Raw genomic sequence first — 17,693 nt, forward strand, 5'->3', positions numbered from 1 at the left:
GCTCCTAGAACGTGGGAATGGTGTGTTCACAGTCCTATAAGCTGATGAGGAAAATTAACTCACATCTCTCTCTTCCTAAGATATACTCTCAGCTCTTGATCTTTCCCCCAAAATAGGTCATACTGCTGTCACCAGTTTTATTAAAAGCATCTGTCACTGCTAAGCTCAAAGTTGCTAGTGTGCATCCTGTGTGCTCCACGCACCCCTGTCTATCCTGCTTTTTGTGGGGACTAAGATGCTTCTCCAAAACAGCACATGAATCCTAAAGTCAAACAGAGGAAACTGACACCATGCTAAACAGGTCAGCCAAGATGACGTTAACACAGAATTATCTCTGTAGCAAAACTTGCAACACACTTCAGTACTGTCTATAGTAAAAGCAGGACAGTGAGTCAGTTTTTGAGTTACATGCTTAACTGCTTGAAGTGCAACTTTGGTTGTAAATTTTCTGTCCTATCTTGGGCTTAAAAGAACAACTCAATAATTTCTATTATTAAAAAAAAAAAACCCTCCACCAACAACAACAAAAACCCAACAAAGCAAAACAAAACCCCCCAAAACCAAACCAAACCAACAAAAAAACCCAAACAACAAAAAAAAAACCCACAGATCTTCACGGTGTTTGCCTGTGTAGTAATGACATCCTTTGTTCCATGATGCTAAATGAAGTTTAATCATACTTGTCAGAATAATGATTGCCATATTGCCATCCCTGGAGATGACAGAAAGAACATAAAGGAGAAAAAAAATGTATTTATGCCAACAATAGCAGATCCACAAGACTTGGATGCGGATTTCCAGATTTCCATTCTCATCACTCCCTCCTTAAGCCCTGCTGTGCAACCACAGCAGGATTCTCCTACTCTTAATCTTGCAGTTCAAGAGAAAGGGTGAGCAATGGTCACAATCTGAAGGGTTATAAACTGTGGTTAATTTACTCCCTGCTGCGGATTTCTACTCTTGGGGAATACCAGCCCCTTCAAGGTTGAAAAAAGACATTCTTACCCAGAGAAGTCCTTGCAGGAACTGCATCCTTATTGATCCAAAATGACACCCATGAAAGAACAACTGTGAGTATACAGGGAATGTATGTCTGAATAGTAAAATATCCCATACGTCTGCTGAGATCAAAGAAGATTGTCATAATAATATAATCACCTAAAAATTAAAAAAAGAAAAAATATTTACACAACGTTGAAATTGTTTTCAGTTGTATCTTCATCTGTTAGTCTTGTTCTACATAGATATTACACAAAATAAAATTTAACACTTTGCCTTACCAGACAAGGTATGAGAAATTTCAGTTGTATTTCGTAAACCTACAAATGCAAACTGATACAATCTCCAGTATTTTGGATCTGCCACTTCAACAGAGGTTTTCTTCCATTTGTATTCAATTTCATTTCTGGGATATCCATCTAGAGTAAAACAAAGCAAATCAATCATTCAGCCACAGCATATACCAAAGTGTGTTTTGTGATCTCTGAAGCTGTTTATAAACTAAACCAGAGCTATACATAAAGCAGATCAGAGAGAAAGCCAATCTATAGTCCACGTGATCCACCTAAAATTTAACCACAAAATATCTAGCCTTAGTTTTCAGGCTAGCTAAATGTATCAGTCAAAAACTGTGTAAACACAAATGTTTAGGAATATGTTCCACAATATTCTGGAACTCAGATACGAAAAACAGGCTCAGAATCATCACTACGAAATAATACAGAAATGTAATATACATTATCATTAAAATACCACAAAGAGCTTAAAAGGACAGACACTTATTAGTACACAATTTGATAAAATTCCTATTGACATTTATTGAAAATTTCTTTGTATGTTATTCCCAGAGTGGACTTTTGTGGCCTGATTCACTGCCCAGTACTTCAGCCTTAAGGAAGTCCAACCTTCTTGATTTTCATGTGCCTCACATGTTGCCCCACACTGTCTTGCAGAAAGGCAGAAATTAAATTAAGTCTCGTTTGTGTGGTACAACTACTTAATCAATGGAGCTACCAAAGCTCATTTAGTTGGAAGCACTCAAGAAGGAAGTTCTAAATGAAAACATTAATTTAAAAAGAATCACTGAACTTTGATTTTGTTGCCTATTAGGTTTCACATTTAGAAATAAGTCGCTCAGCTGTGTTCGGGTGGTTTGGGTTTCTTTTGCCAATAATAGCACAATTACCTTAGGAATCTTTTTTTTTTTTTGGTAGTTTATATTAAAGAAATGAAGCCTGAAAGTTGTGTTTCTTGCTCACATAAATAAGTCCCACTGAAAGGAGAAGGACTTCTTACACTGATTAAGCATTTACAGGAACAGGTTGAAGAAGACAGATCTTATATTTCCTTTTAAGTAAGGAAATGCAAGTCTGGTAGGCATAGAAAATAAAGTTCTAGGGCAATAGATTTCCATTAACTGGAATGGGCATTGCATCAGACTCCTAAGCAATACGATTATTTTTGAAGTTGCAACTAAATTAAATGCATGTAATTCAACTTATTCATTACTGCTTTTAAAAATGCATTAAAAATGCAATAAATCTAATCAAAACATAAACAGGTCAGTTCCTTCCTTCACTACAAGGCTTTAAAAAGTAAACACTTGCACTCTTCCTGCCAGAATTTAAGGAAATTTAAAGCCTGAATGTAAAGACAAAAAAAAAAAAAAAGGTATTTTACCACCTACAGCTTGAAAACTCCAGTGGACAGGAGTGTTCATCCATAGGAAAGTTATGAAGCTGAAGATAACATTCAGCATTAATTGTCAGCCTAATTAGAAAAGGAAGAAAAAAAAAAGAAAAAAGATTATATTCAAGCACCTAGACGCTTCAGACTAGATGGTAAAGAACATGCACAGAAATCAGTTTTGACAATTAATGGATGTTACACATAGCCAACTGTGTAACTGCAAGAAACATCCAGCATCACCACCAAAGAATGAAAACTCATCATATGCAAACTGAGGACCTGTGTTGTTTCAGTTGGCCTTTTGAACCATTTCAAAAGTTTCAATTGATTTGAGGTGATCTCTCAGCTCTCTGCCAGAAAGAGGAGATAAAAGAGAGGGACTGAAGGCAGGGCAAGAAGGGGAAATTATGATAGCAAATAAAGGAAGCTTCTGAAGAACACATTTATGAAGGCAAATTCCATTTGGTGTCATTGTCTGGTGGCTATATACACAAGGGAGAAAGTGGGGACACTTGGGCTTGTTCTGTACTCATGGAAGCAGCTCTGGTGAAGACAGTAGCAAGGACAGGAAAGAGCAGAGTTGATATTTCTATTCATTTAACGTCTAAGGCTTTCAAGTAATTCAGGCAGCTAATATACATTTTAGAAGTAGTTTAGGACTCAATGGTATTAACTGACTCGCTGCTTTTGAAAATGCTGTCACAAATTTCCAGAGACCAGTCCTGTTAACTTTCACTAGGAAGCTAGAGTAAGGGGCTAGACTCCAAACTGCCTTCTTTGCATTTAAAATAACTCATTTGTTGGTAACACGGTGAAGAAAGTCAGAATGTCTTCTAAAATCAATGTTGAAAATTAACGCAATGCTTACATACCAGACTGTATGCAATACTTACATACTAGACAAAAAGGATGGGGAAAGGAAGATTCCGCCACACAGTGTCAGAAAGCCCTACCAGTCTGTGAGCAAAGTAGTTCTCCTACACAAAGTGTCACTAGGACCTTTCTAGAAATCTGTCCTAACCAAAAGAGAGGTTTATATGGGAATCTGTATTTCTTCCCACATACTGGGAAGGGATGGACGACATGACACAGAGGGGGCAGAAAACATTTCCATGTAAAACACTTGCTTCCCTCTGAAGATGCATTACAATTTGTCAACTATGATATATGTATTAGTTGCCTTTGTTTTCCATTTTCAACCTTTGGATAGTTTTATTAAAGCAACACAACTAGATCTGGAATCACTGACGGGTGCAGTGGACAGAACAAGGACCCTCAGAGGAGACTCAGTAAGCCTGACTAACACAATCACCAGGTCTGCTCCCTCAAATACCAACAGGGAAACAGTGGTGGTGCAGGAGAAACTGTGAACCTGGAGCACTGTCAGATCCTATTTTTGTTTCTTCAATAACAATATACGAACCTCCCAATGTTACTCCACCTTAGGCCAAACCCAGGCCACATCCTCACCTATACAGATTTTTTTGTGTTGCAGTGCTGGGTGAATACCTGTTCTGCTGTTTTATTACTAGCTCATTGCACTTCATAGCTCATACTTTAGCACAATAATTCTAACCTATTGCTCTACGAGAGCTCATGTGGGGTTTTTTGTTGTGTTTCTTTGTTTTACTTAGACCCTGTTTAAAAGAAATTGTACATTGGAACTGAATGGACAATGGAAGGGTAAAGTCCGGGTGTGATTCTAGAATTGTTAACTACAAAAGTAAAAAAAAATATTAGCATGTGAACAGAAGTGACTCTAGTGATTTTTATAAACAGCAGCATAATAAACTGTTTAAAAAGTGCTCTTCAGATATATTTATATGCTCTCAAATGAAACATATTAATAAAAATTTCATTGAAGAGAATCCTTTTAAAACATTCTAATTCTTGCTTCTGATACAGAAGACTTATAAATTGTTCATACAACACAGCCAGCCTACATACTACAACAGTGTAATTGACTGAAAAGAAAGAAATTAAAAGGTGCTACTTTTTGTTTAAAATAAATAAACAAATAAACTCTTAAGAGCAGAATCAGATTTATGGCATCCTCTGCATGGACTGCTTCTTTGATCAACTCCTAATTTATTGCAATGGTTTTTAGGCATACTTAAAAAATAAAAGTGAGAGACAACCCGAAAAAGCTTTCTGTAGACTACAGACTTTCAAGACCTGTTTGATAAGTGACTCAAAGATCAGTACAGGTAGCCTAGATGATAAGCTTAAAACCAGCCCAAGCATCCCCCATTTGCCAAGAAGAATTATCACCAACATGTTCACTTATGCCTAATTTGGATGAACAGATTTGTTGATTTTAATAGCTTGCAAGGGTAAACGTGAAGAAGTATATGCAGGACTGGGACCTTAGCTTTAATCAAACTTATTTTTATTATCTGAAGCACTTCATCTTTTACTTACAGGGTATAATTTGGTGAAAGTTAGATACTGAACTATTTAGAACAGAAAGTCTGCAAAATTTTATGACTAGATCTGCAATATGTTAGTGACAGAGCACCGCATTGTGCAACGTAACATCTTTTTTTTTAATCTTGCCTGTACCTAAATGAGATTACAATTTGCTGTCCCCTTCAATGGTCTTTATCCAGTTATCTAGGCAATATACTTCAATGCTACTAAATTCATGTTTCTAGTGATCAAATCACCTCCTTTTTTCTCCTTTAGTAAACTCCTTGCAAATTCCTGTGGTCCAGAACAAAAAAAATGCCAAGGATTTGATTTCATAGAATCACAGAATCACAGGATGGTAGGGGTTGGAAGGGACCTCTGGAGACGATCTCGTCCAACCCCCCTGCCTGAGCAGGCACACCTAGAGCAGGGGGCACAGGAACGTGTCCAGGCGGGTTTTGAATATCTCCAGGGAAGGAGACTCCACAAACTCTCCTGAAAGCCTGTTCCACTGCTCTGTCACCCTCATTCATTCATCGCATTCATTATTTTCATACTCCTGGTCATAACAGTTTTTTTTTTTTTTCTACCCAGTGAATAAAAACCCACCTTAGAGTGTATAATACCCTTCCATCACTCCAGATTCGAAGCAAACGATTTGGAGTTGTAATCCAATGAGCATCAGATTTCCTTGAGTTCCGGAAGAAAGTGTCTGGAATCCAAATTTTTCCAACCATGTTGCTATTGAGCATAAGTACTTTCATTGAGCTGTTAAATTTTAGACGACTGTCATACCACGTCTGGGCAAAAATTATATCTATGGTGTATTCCTAGAAACAGAGAAACAACCATACCTGTGTATACATTTACCAAAGTCTGCAAGCCAAGAATTTTTGATTTGTAGATAAATCTAAGGACACTTCTAATCTCTATTGTATTACCATTTGCATAGCACTCAGCAGCCTGTAACCCCAAACTGAGAAATTACAGAGTGATGAAAGGAGTACAAAGCCTACTGCCTCTACTTCCACTCCCTTGACACACATTGATTAGTTCAAGAAGAGGAGATGTGACTGGAGTTTGCTGTAACTTGGAGGTCCCCACACAGTACAATCACCTCTGCAGGCCCGAGACACAAATTCAACCTCAATACTCCAGGGCTACACTATGTTTGTTAAGACAGAGGTTCTACATCTCTTAAAAAGCAAACCAAATAAGCTTCCTATAGTTTTTCCCCAAACTTTAGAACATGCAATTTAAGATACTTCAAGAAATTTCAGATTTTGAAAAATTCATTAAATGCAGGAAGTAAACATCACGGTTCGCAGAACTATCTGTCACCATCTGCCTCATATACCTACCTACGTACACACAAAAGTATACATAATCATTATCAGAAAGGAAAATCCCCTAAAGCAATTTCACTTTGCTTATTAAAGCCTCAAGCAAGTGCCTTTTGTGATAGAAAGTCAAATTCCTCAGTAGACTTATGGCCAGAAAAGAAAAGTGAATAAGTAAATAAGTAAATAAGTAAATAAATAAATAAATAAATGGAAATTCCACAGCCTTTCAATGAGACAATTCTTGACACAGTAAAACCAGAGGGAGATTACAGATGCAACAAAATATTATTTTTCAAAGAATCCAGCCAGTTGCTGCAGTCCAGACAAAGAAGCAAAGTAGCAGCCTCTTCTCTGTTGTATTTGTCACAGCTCCAGACCATGACTCTGACCTTAAGGGCAACGGTCTCTCTACTTGACAGCAGGTGTTATCTTTCCTGCACAGCTGCCCCATGAGGTCCCCAGTGAAGAACTGAGCAGCTCCTCTGCAGGGAAAAAGAGCTGGAGACTGGACTTAGACACTTGGTGTTGGTTCAATTCTCAGTTATGGGATGAGTGGGCAGGGCGAAGGGAGAAGGAGACAGTGGTTCAAACTCTTGCTTGAGCCAGCGGGGTGACTACTAGTTTACTTGGTCAATAAAAATGCGCAGTGCAGACAGCCATTTCTGTTTTTAAATAAAATAAAAGTGTAAGGCTTTGCTGGTTGGAGTGGGATCATTTCTTCATTTTTCTTTTAAATAATCACACCAGTCAACTGTACAAGCTACAGACTCCTCACTCATTTCTGCAATCAATAGCACCCACCTCCCAGGAAAGTTTGTGAAATTTGGCACTTCATCCTTAAGAAGTGCAAGTGCAGATATTCCAGGACTACCTAAATCCGTCTCAATTTTCCCACCACTCCAGGTTGGGGAAGAACAGGTTTGGGAAATAGGTATGCAAGAGGGAGATTTGCCCTTGCTCTGTGATGTATGGCAACTGAATTTACATCTGGTTTGTGGTAACTCAGTGACTCTCAAAGGTTATGAATAACTAGTGTATGAGGCAAACAGTGGAGGGACAGAGGGAAAACAAGGAAAAATCAAAAATGCATTTTAGAGATTACTTTTCTCTAAAACACTGCTTATTCCTTGCATTGGCATCAGGGGAAGATTCTGCAGGTCAAAACAAGTCCTTGATTATTTTATTTCTGTAAACAATGTTCAAGATACCTGTGAAAACCCAGGGCCTGTTTAACCTTAAAATTCACCTTTCTGTGCTCCTCTGTGGTGGTTAAAACTGGAAAGGAAACTTGCCTTGATGTAGTGTAAATGAGAGCCCGAGGCAGTGCACCAGAGAAGTATTTTAATGGGCTTAAATAGAATAGAATGAACAAAGATTTACGTGTTGCCTTTACAGAATAAATAGAGAAAAAAGTCAGTGAGTGAAATCAACAGACATGACCAAATGTACGGAAAGAGCAGACTGTCTGAGTTTGAAGGTGCTGCTCTAAGCAGCCACTTCACAGCAGCATTGCATTGTCTGAGAAAAAGAAATTTATCAAAGTGTCATTACAGTGAAATCCACCCAGAGCAAGAAAACTCAGGTTGCAATAGAATACCAACCACCCTAACAAATTAAGATAAAAAAAAGAAAGAGGAGCTCACATATCATTTTGAACGCACAAAGCAAAGGACCAGCCTCAGCAGACCCAGGTGCTTGTATTCTCTTACCGTTCAGTATTAAATGTGCAAGTTTTTATCATACCCATGTATTAAAGGAGTTGTTTAAAGAACTTTTTTGGAAAAAAAAAGAAGAAACTTTGTTAAATCCTTCATGATATGTTTATCACTGTTCAAAAAAAAAAATTAATGCATAATACTTTAATATCATAAAATTAGTAACTACTTGTTTTTGAGTATCTTGCGGAATGCATAACAAGACATCCAATTGCTATCCTCTTGTCACATACCTGCAGAGGTGGTCCTTCATTTGTAAGCCGATACTTCAGCACCCGGACATCCCCCGCTCCCTCAGGAGTCAGCTATCCAATGGCATAACCCTACTATTCATCCCACCTGAAAGTCGTGGACTTGCAGCCTCATGTTGGGTGGCAGCAGCAGTTCACCCCCTCTTCAGCAGGGACCCAGAGTCAGTGCTTTCTGATTTCCCAAGAATACTTATTCTGCTTCTAACACTTGCCTTGGTGGACATTACTACCTACTTCTTCAGCATATCTATTTGTCCTAGGCCTCCCTGAGACTTCTCTGTCTTTGAGGGTCCACAATATATCCTGAGGCTGCATATATTCTTCATACAATGCATTTCACAGAGGATCACATTTTCAACCCATTATATCTATACTATCTCTCACTCAAGTGAACTTCAGCATAATGACCAAGCACATACATGTGCTCACATTGTAGAGGTGCGAGGCATGTGAAAATGGGACACAAACGTATATAAGCTTTCTTTCCAAACACAAGTTTCCCCACAGAAGAAGCCAGATGGCATATGTCCAAATAGACCCTGAGCAGTCACCAAGCACAGGCAAACATAAAGGATGAAGACAACTAGGAGTCTGGCAGCATGCAGCTGTGACAGTACAGACGCTTGAGAGGAATAGCCTGTAAGGGAAACTATGCTAGTGGGTCAAGAAATAAATAATATCAAGAAAGTTGGAGTCTTTCTGAAAATCTACTTTTGAAGCGGGCCTGAAATTTTCAGATTTTATGAACTCATACACTGAATTCCCTTATATTTGCAGCTCCTGAACAATATTTCATATTCCCCTATAAGAAGGGAAAATCTGGGTGCCTAAAATTTGTTGAAAATGAGGTAGAAAAATCACTATACTGTCTTTTATGGAAGCACTTTGATTCCAAAACAAGATGAATAAAAGCCCTATCTTTGTTCAAACATCACACAAGCAAGCACAACAGCACACCAGATTATACAACATTCTTTTAGTGCAACAAATCTTTCTGAGCAACTATTTTGTTTTCCTTGTTTTCTTACAAAAAGTTAAATTTAACAATCTTATCACTACTTCTATTAATCTTTCATAAAAATCACCATTCAATGTGACTGTGTAACCATAAAAATTGGTTTACTACTCTCTCTTTCAAACGAAACTAATGATAAAATAGCCATGCAGAATAAAATGGAATCAATCTGTGGCTGCGTTAGTCACAGCCATAGCAAAATGCATGCTTGTTCATATTTAGCCTCACAGGTTTCAATAACCATGGCACATGTTAGCTCATATTTGGCATTTGATTAGACCACTGAACTCTTTTTTGCACAGCTGGCACAAAAAGACCACCTGCCTAATTATTTACAGATAACTGCAATCCTCCTCCATCTCGTTCCTCTATAAAAGATCATAACAAACTCCAAAGGCTGGGAACACAGTAACTAATTAGAGATTACCATTAAAGGACCAGGCAGTGAGCAAACTGTGAATATTGACAAGCAGGTGTATAGTCTCAGAGAAAATCATTTAATAAAAGCAAGTACTTCAAATAAAGTAGGAACAGCTACTGTATGGGAATAAATGGAATCCTCAACATCAGTTTCATTGTCATGCACAGTTCAGTTACAGTGAGACATGAAAATGGGCCAGTGGATTGGTTTTTCTATTGAAAGCCGCGAAAGAAAGGGAGGCAAATACCATACTACACAATTGTTTCTCAGCACAAACCACATCACACCAATTCCAGCATAATATCAGTAAGGACGGAAGAAATAACACAAAGCAGAAAAAACATTTTTCTTGGATATTTTGTCTGGCAGTCACACGACTGATTTGATACTCCACAGTAAAAAGTGTGGAGAAGTCAAGCAATGAGTAGCTAAACTGCTGGCTGGATCATGTCAACTGCAACACATTTAGTCTGAGAACAGGGGAAAAATGGCCTGGGTTTCTGGGGCCAAACACAAAACCAATGAAAAGTCCCAAAACCAGACTCACAGCTGAAAAATCATGTTAGCCAACTACAGGCCTGCAATACAGTTCATTATAGTGAATTTAAAAGAAAAATTAATAAAAATATACTCCTGACATTTCATCTTTGCTCAGAAACCCATCCCAGCTTTTCTCACAGAAAGAAACCCGAAGGGCAGCTGGAGTTTTCTGGAACACAACAAGCTAATTCAGAAATTTGTTTCATAGGGAGCCCCTGAACACAGTTCGATTACCAAGTGGGACATGGCTTCATCTTACTCAGTTATCTGAGCTATGAGATATTTTCCCCATGTTTCTTCATTTTATTCAGCTTTCTAATTCCTTAAACTAGAACTTTATGTGAGGCAGGCAGGGAATTCTTCAGAAAAAAAAAAGAAGGGCAAACTAAAAAAAAACACTCTACCAACCTATATATTTTCACATTAAGAGATGTGATTTCTTATGAAAGACTCAATTTAGTACACTGATTAAGAGGTTTAAACAACAAAGAAAGTCATAGACAAAACCACACGCTTTCCTACAAAGTAAGCACCAAATAAAGGATCAAGCATTAGCCAATTTATCTGCATCTTGCCAGTACACGGCCAATAAACACTCGTAACCTTTTCCCTCACCCAAATATCTCTGGACATCAATAAGGGGCTGTTAAGTAATTTCTTACAATACTTAACCTATCTTTGATGTATAACTACACTTAAAACATCTAAAATGTGGTTGCTCTCCCTGGTGGGTTACTTTAAAAGCCCTTAAAAAAGATTCTTCAGCTGCTTCAGGGCCAGCAATGGTTTCAGAGCTTTATCCCCATGGCTGGGACTGAAGCAAAAGTAAAATTTCTTTTTTGGTAAACCATTTTAGTTTGCTCAGTAGAGCAATCTAAACCTAGTGACCTTAGGGTGAGATCTAAAAGATCCAACAAATCATGATTCTGACATGTACCTGTAATATTACATTAATGATACTGCAGCTGTGGAAGAGGTGTGGGCTACAGGAAATACACTGAACAGAAGGTGCACAGCATCTCCTCCCAGAGTCTTTTAACCAGTCAGGTTGTTGTAATTGTACATATATTCACACTAGAGGATGCTATGAGAACATATGCACAGGGTAAGTGCAAATATGGCAAATCATGTCTACAGAAGGTGAGGGTATACAGAGGGATGTACATAGCCACAATACAAAAAAAAATCCATCGCTCTTCACATCATAATTTGGCATCTGTGCTTATCCAGTCCCTATTTTGAACATGCAAAGTGACAGGTGCAAAGAACAATATGAATAAAAGGCAAGATTTATTTCAATGCTTTGTAGATTAGAAACTGTAATTAAAATCTTGCCAATAGTCAAAAGATTAGCTAGAAAAGTAACCAAAGCACTTCAGCAAAATCTCTGCCTTTATTTATCAGCCTAGATTTTGGGTGTTTGAAGAGAGCATAAGGAGAGGAAGTAGGTTATATATATAATCTATATAAATTCCCACACTGAAAATGATGCAAAAAGTTTTGTTCTGCTTTTCAATTGAAACTTGAACTTTTCAGCCACTGCCCCTTATAAACAAGCATTAAACTACAGAAAGAACCAGAGCAGACAACTCAGAATGAAAAAGTCAGACACACACATATATATATACACACACACACACCAAGGAGTGAATATTGGTATGGATTAAGGGTTCTGCTTCAAGGTTGTCAGCAATGATTTATCAGCTCCATTAACTGTACTTTCTAAATTCTGCAGCCACATCTACCTTTCTGTAACTTGAGAGACTCAAGCAGTCAAAATTGGTCCCACAAACAACTTAAGCAATAAAGCTGCACATTACTCAAGCATACACAGTTTTCTCCGGTTTCATTTTATAAATAAGCTATAAAGTCTCAAACACAATGCTTCACCTTTCAGTATGGTACAACTGCTTTTAAAGTGAGATTAATTGCACAGTTACTGTTTGCTGTTTTATTTCCATGGTTTTCCTGTTATGCTCTGAAATTCCAACACTGATGGCATGGAGACTTATCTGGGTTTGTTTTCTATGCTGCAGCTCCTGTAAGATACATGAGCCTACATGAGATACATCACTCCTACCAGTTTAGCTTTCTGGTTGATGAGGCAGTCATGCAACTCCAAATATCAACCACCTGCTACACTGAAGATGTATGACATGAAGAGCATGGACAACTCTTAAGAACTGCCTTAAAAAGCCTCTGTTTACTTACTGGTCTGAAGGGCATAACCCTTTGTCAGGATAACTCTCTACATAGAGACCCTACTGTTATTCAAAAAGGTGAAATCTCATGCAGCACTTACTGTATGCCAATGAATGGCAAACTCCAACAAAAAGTGGTTTAGATGTGTATTCTCCATGGTGGCCAAAATAACCATCCAGAATGTATAAGACATGATGAAATTTAAAATCATGCAACAATAAAAATAATGAAGGCCAAGACCAACAGGCATGGAAGTTACATTCACTTACTAGCAAAAGCACACTGCACTTCCTAATAGCTATTTTGCCCGTCTTGTCACCCCTACTAACAAGGGAATTGGGCAAACACTCTTTCCAAGAGCAGGTCTGATTCCTTGGTAAACAGCTTGGAGGTGCTGCTGCAGGAAAGGGCATCCAGACCATTTTCCCCTTATGTAAAGTGAACTTCCCATAGCATGCACTGTGAGGAGAAAAATTCTGTTCCTGTAGGTGCCCAGCTTTTAACAGATTGATGAGGTTTTGTAGTGTCAGCACAGATACTGGCACCAGCCATTGTAGGGGCCAGTGAACAATGGCAGCCCTCCTCTGCAGCACAGCAGTGAAGGAGGCAGTGATAACCTGTATGGTAGGAGCCATTGCCAAGGGCAGTTTCTATTGCAACGAACTGTTATAAGCCATTGTAACAATCGCATCCCCTGCCTTTTTTCCCAAAACCCAGTTCAAATCTAGGCCAGCAGAATTATTCCCACAACTGGAATGCAGCATCACAAATTTCCATATAGACAGACAGATTAGGAATTAATAACAAAGAACAGGTGTGTAGTGTTCTTCAAAATATTTATCATCTCTTTGGCACAAAGAGGTACAAGGCAAAGAATTAAATGTAGCTTGTCTCAGCTGCAGACACAAGGGAGACAACCACAGCAGAAGCAGACAGAAAGTATTTGGAGAAGATACTAAGGCATCAGAAGTAACAATAAACTGTATGACAGAGCAGCCAAGGAATCTGTGCAGTTTTGGGGGGAAAAGCAGGAGTAAAGCACTGTTTGGGTTAGCTTTAGCACTAGTCAATACCTTTGCCTTCTCAGTGAAGTGCTTTGTGGTACTTATATCAACATTATTCTTGGTTTAGATCATCTCAGATCACAAGTGAATTGTGCAGGCACTCAATAGTGCTTATACAGGATACACAGAGCTTGCAGTCTGAATTTCATATAAAAGACAGGATTTGGAAAGACAATGGGGACATAAGTAACAGGAAACAGAACCCAATACCACTCAGAATTGCAGGTAATGATTTTAGCACAACAAAATCGTAATAGTTTGTGATACATTGTAGTCTGCACAAAAAGAAAAAACAAAAAGTAAGTTTAAACAGGAAAATGATGAAAAACAATGAAGTAGCTTTGCAGACATGTATAGAAAGGTTTTATTCAAGCATAAATGGTAGCTTGGGAGAAAGTGCTATGAAGAGTTGAAGGGATGGGAGCAGAAGCTAGTGAGATCTGAGATAGGAAATGACCTCTTGGAGAAAAAAAAAAAAAACAACTAAAAATGCCTGGGGATAGGTTTTGAAGTGCCTTTAAAGTAAAAGGAAACTGTTTATGTGTGAGGTCCAGTGAAACAGGAGACAGAGGAAGAACCTGAGCAAGAAATGACTCAGTAGAAACAGTGAAAAATTCTCACTGTAGGACAGCACTAGGTGGTATAAATGGAACAACACTGCAACTGGAAAGGTTACAAAAACACGTTATCATAACAATGGGACTCTGGACAAGAGATTTGGAGTGATGGGTTAAAAAATAAAACCCCTCAGAGCTGCTTTGCAATCAGAATTTGCAAGACTCCAACTGAGAACCTACTCCTGGTTCTGAGATTCATCACAAATTTTTAGATTTCAGGCCACAATGACATACAGAGTAGTGATTATCCACAGCACTGAGACCATGGGAGGGGCAAAAAGTAGGAAGATTTGAAGCTGTGATTTAGCCTTATTGAGCTAACTAAGCATCTGTGAACAGATATGAGGGACACATGGCAATATTTTGGATGGGACAAAAAGAGGTACACAGAATAGCAGGCAACTGGCACAGAAAGGTAGCTGAATTTCTGTATGAAACTACAAGAAGTAGTTGAGAACAGAAGAGAAGGTGACCATGGAAGACATCCTGTGCAGAAGTACCAAAGGAAGAGCTTTAAGAATATGTCAACACTTAAAGTACTGGGAACACAAGAAAATAATAGCTTTTCAGAATTGTTTTCTGGCCCAAATGATGTCAACAGCTCAGGACTCCTGTTATTTCTTAAAAAAAAAGTAGCCTTTTGCAAATACAGACCACTAACATCTGAAATCTCAAATACTTCAAAGGGAGTTTGGTTATTGCTCTGGCTGTGGATGCTAAGAATCTGAGATGATATAAACTGGATTTCCAACCAGTATATGCTGGTACACTCTACTGATGTAAGGGGAGTTAAGTCAAAGTAATATTTTTTTTCCATTATTTATATTGAAAGCATGCCAACTGTGGCTTTAGTAATACAATGGTTCTATACAAAACTAGCACTTCCTAAAGCATGAACTAGTCTAACACAAAATTTAAGAGTGAACCACAGCACAAAACCACTGCAGCCTTAGATTATAGTATTGCTAAATGGCACACACAAATTAGGGCATATTTTACAGCAAAGAACGTAGATTTTTCTGGTATCTTGTGTAGAACCTTAACTACCTGTCCTGATTTCATATCTGTTAAGAGACAAGCAGTAAATTGCCACTGAGAATAGGACAAGTACTGAATGCTGTTTAAAGCGGGGGCTGAAAAGATGGCTGTACTCCGGTTTGGTTACAGAAAGCTACTGCAAACATTTGTCTATCATACAATGGCTGCCTTTTCCCTCATCCCTCACCATTCCCTTCAAAATGATGATAGAAATTGGGAGCAACCCAGGAACTGCTGTGCTGAGCCAATATAAGCAGAATATTGCCTGTACTTGGCCAGTTCCCCTGAAACCAACAGGGCAAGCTTAGAGCTACCTGGCAATAACAACAGGCAAACTAGCCGCCTGCAAGAGCCAACTAATCAATTTAACCTTTTTTTTTTTCAGAATACAACAGAAAACATCTATCAAATGGCATTTGTGAGGTATTACTCAAGTTCTTAGAGCTGGTAAAATAAGAAATACCAACAGACATAAGGTTTTTGACACTTAAATATAATTAGTAACAAAGAAAAAAACAATGCTCAAGCCTACTGAAGGAATATTTACTCAGCAACCATAAAGGAACACTGTGTCCATCAACCTCAAACACTCATCTGTGTAACAGTCAATTAATTTTGATCACTTGCAGTGCTGATAGGCACCAGAATGATTGGAATCTGTCTTTCCTAATCAAAATAAAAGAGTAAGTAGGGAAAAATTTATTATTCTAGTTTAATTCAAAGAAGATGCTGTATGATAAGAAATAGGTAATATTTAAAGACTTACTGGTACTTCTGTCCTGATTTATGAACAAATATTCCTGCCATTTGAAGGAGAATGGAACCAGTTTGCATAAAATGCACACACCTGACTCTCCAAACATTTGCAGTGCTTGCACACTGAACCCACGCAACCGTAGGAAACCTCATACATTCTCAAACATGGACAGGAGTCCATCCCTCATGCTCCTTCTCTCAGTCTGTCATCATAAAGCTTATTGAGACAATGGTTCTCCTCAAAATGGTCTTCAAACTTGAATGCAATTCCAACCTCCAGGAAAAGTTTCAAATGCAGTTCACAAACCATGACAAGCCCTATCAAGGAGTGTTCACCCAGTCCTGAAATATTACTTGCCGTGGTTTAACCCCAGCCAGCAACTAAGCACCACACAGCTGCTCACTTGCTCCCCACCAGTGCAGTAGGGGAGAGAATTGGAAGGGTTAAAGTAAGAAAACTCATGGGTTGAGATAAAGACAGTTTAACAGGTAAAGCAAAAGCCACACATGCAAGCAAAGCAAACCAAGGAATTAATTCGCTGCTTCCCATGGGCAGGCAGATGTTCAGCCATCTCCAGGAAAGCAGGGCTCCATCACATGTAACGGTTACTTGGGAAGACAAATGCCATCACTCTGAATGTCCCGCCCTTACTTCTTCCCCCAGCTTTATATACTGAGCATGACATCATATGGTACAGAATATCCCTTGGGTCAGTTGGGTACAGCTGTCCCAGCTGTGTCCTCTCCCAGCTTCTTGTGCACCCCCAGCTGGCTCACTGGTGGGGTGGGATGAGGAGCAGAAAAGGCCCTGACTCTGTGTAAGCCCTGCTCAGCAGTAATTAAAACATCCCTGTGATATCAACACTGTTTTCAGCACAAATCCAAAACACAGCTCATACTAGCTACTGTGAAGAAAATTAACTCTACCCCAGCCAAAAGCAGCACATTACTGTACGCTGCAGCATTTGGATAGCACTGTGATTTATTATGTTTGTGTTTCTTGTATGGAACTATGTTAACTTAGACACACAGCTCTCTGTAAGAGACAGACAGGGAGGCAGAGAGAGAGTTCATTTTTTTCCTTTTATATACATCTTACTTTGGATTTTTTCTTATCGTGTTCATTAAATCCTTAAGTCAATGTGACATGGGTCACACATGTAAACTGAAGTATATGCATAGGTATCTGCAAGATCAGGGCCTTGCTAATTCCAGTATCTATTTCTGTCTCTTTCTAAGCATCATCTTTCCTTCATGCTAGTTACTATTCATTCAGTAACAAATCATTTAATGTCATTCAAAAACAGAGTTAAAAATACATTGATTTATAGAACCATGCACACAAAGAGTGTGCATCTTTGAGTACTGGATTTCAGGGTAGCTTCAGATAATGTATCTTTGGGTCATGATTACTTATATTCTAGTGATTAATGTAAATTACCTGGCACTGTAAAGTAAGAGTACAAAACATTCAAACCTTCAATACAAATTTAGTGACTAGTGAATAAGTGTAGTGACGCATCTGACCACAGAGCATCCTCCTCAAGCACAATAAAATTGAGCAATCTGTATTAGCATACTGGCCACATTGATATTTGAATACGTTAAAAAAAAATTAAAAATCTGCTGCTAGT

General features: G+C 38.4%; 1 protein-coding gene across 1 annotated transcript in view; it reads right to left on the bottom strand.

The window, feature by feature from the left end:
* Positions 1–17,693, bottom strand: part of GABRG1 (gamma-aminobutyric acid type A receptor subunit gamma1) — a 57,751-nt gene that overhangs the window by 16,984 nt on the left and 23,074 nt on the right. The window contains exons 4-7 of the mRNA XM_064450789.1: positions 5,707–5,927; positions 2,687–2,769; positions 1,281–1,418; positions 1,006–1,158 (exon numbers count right to left, since the gene is read on the bottom strand). Of these exons, the coding sequence (XP_064306859.1) occupies positions 1,006–1,158; positions 1,281–1,418; positions 2,687–2,769; positions 5,707–5,927 (595 nt within the window). The remainder of the gene's footprint in view (positions 1–1,005; positions 1,159–1,280; positions 1,419–2,686; positions 2,770–5,706; positions 5,928–17,693) is intronic.

This window comes from Phalacrocorax carbo, chromosome 4 (assembly GCF_963921805.1).
Source record: "Phalacrocorax carbo chromosome 4, bPhaCar2.1, whole genome shotgun sequence".
Lineage (NCBI taxonomy): Eukaryota > Metazoa > Chordata > Aves > Suliformes > Phalacrocoracidae > Phalacrocorax > Phalacrocorax carbo.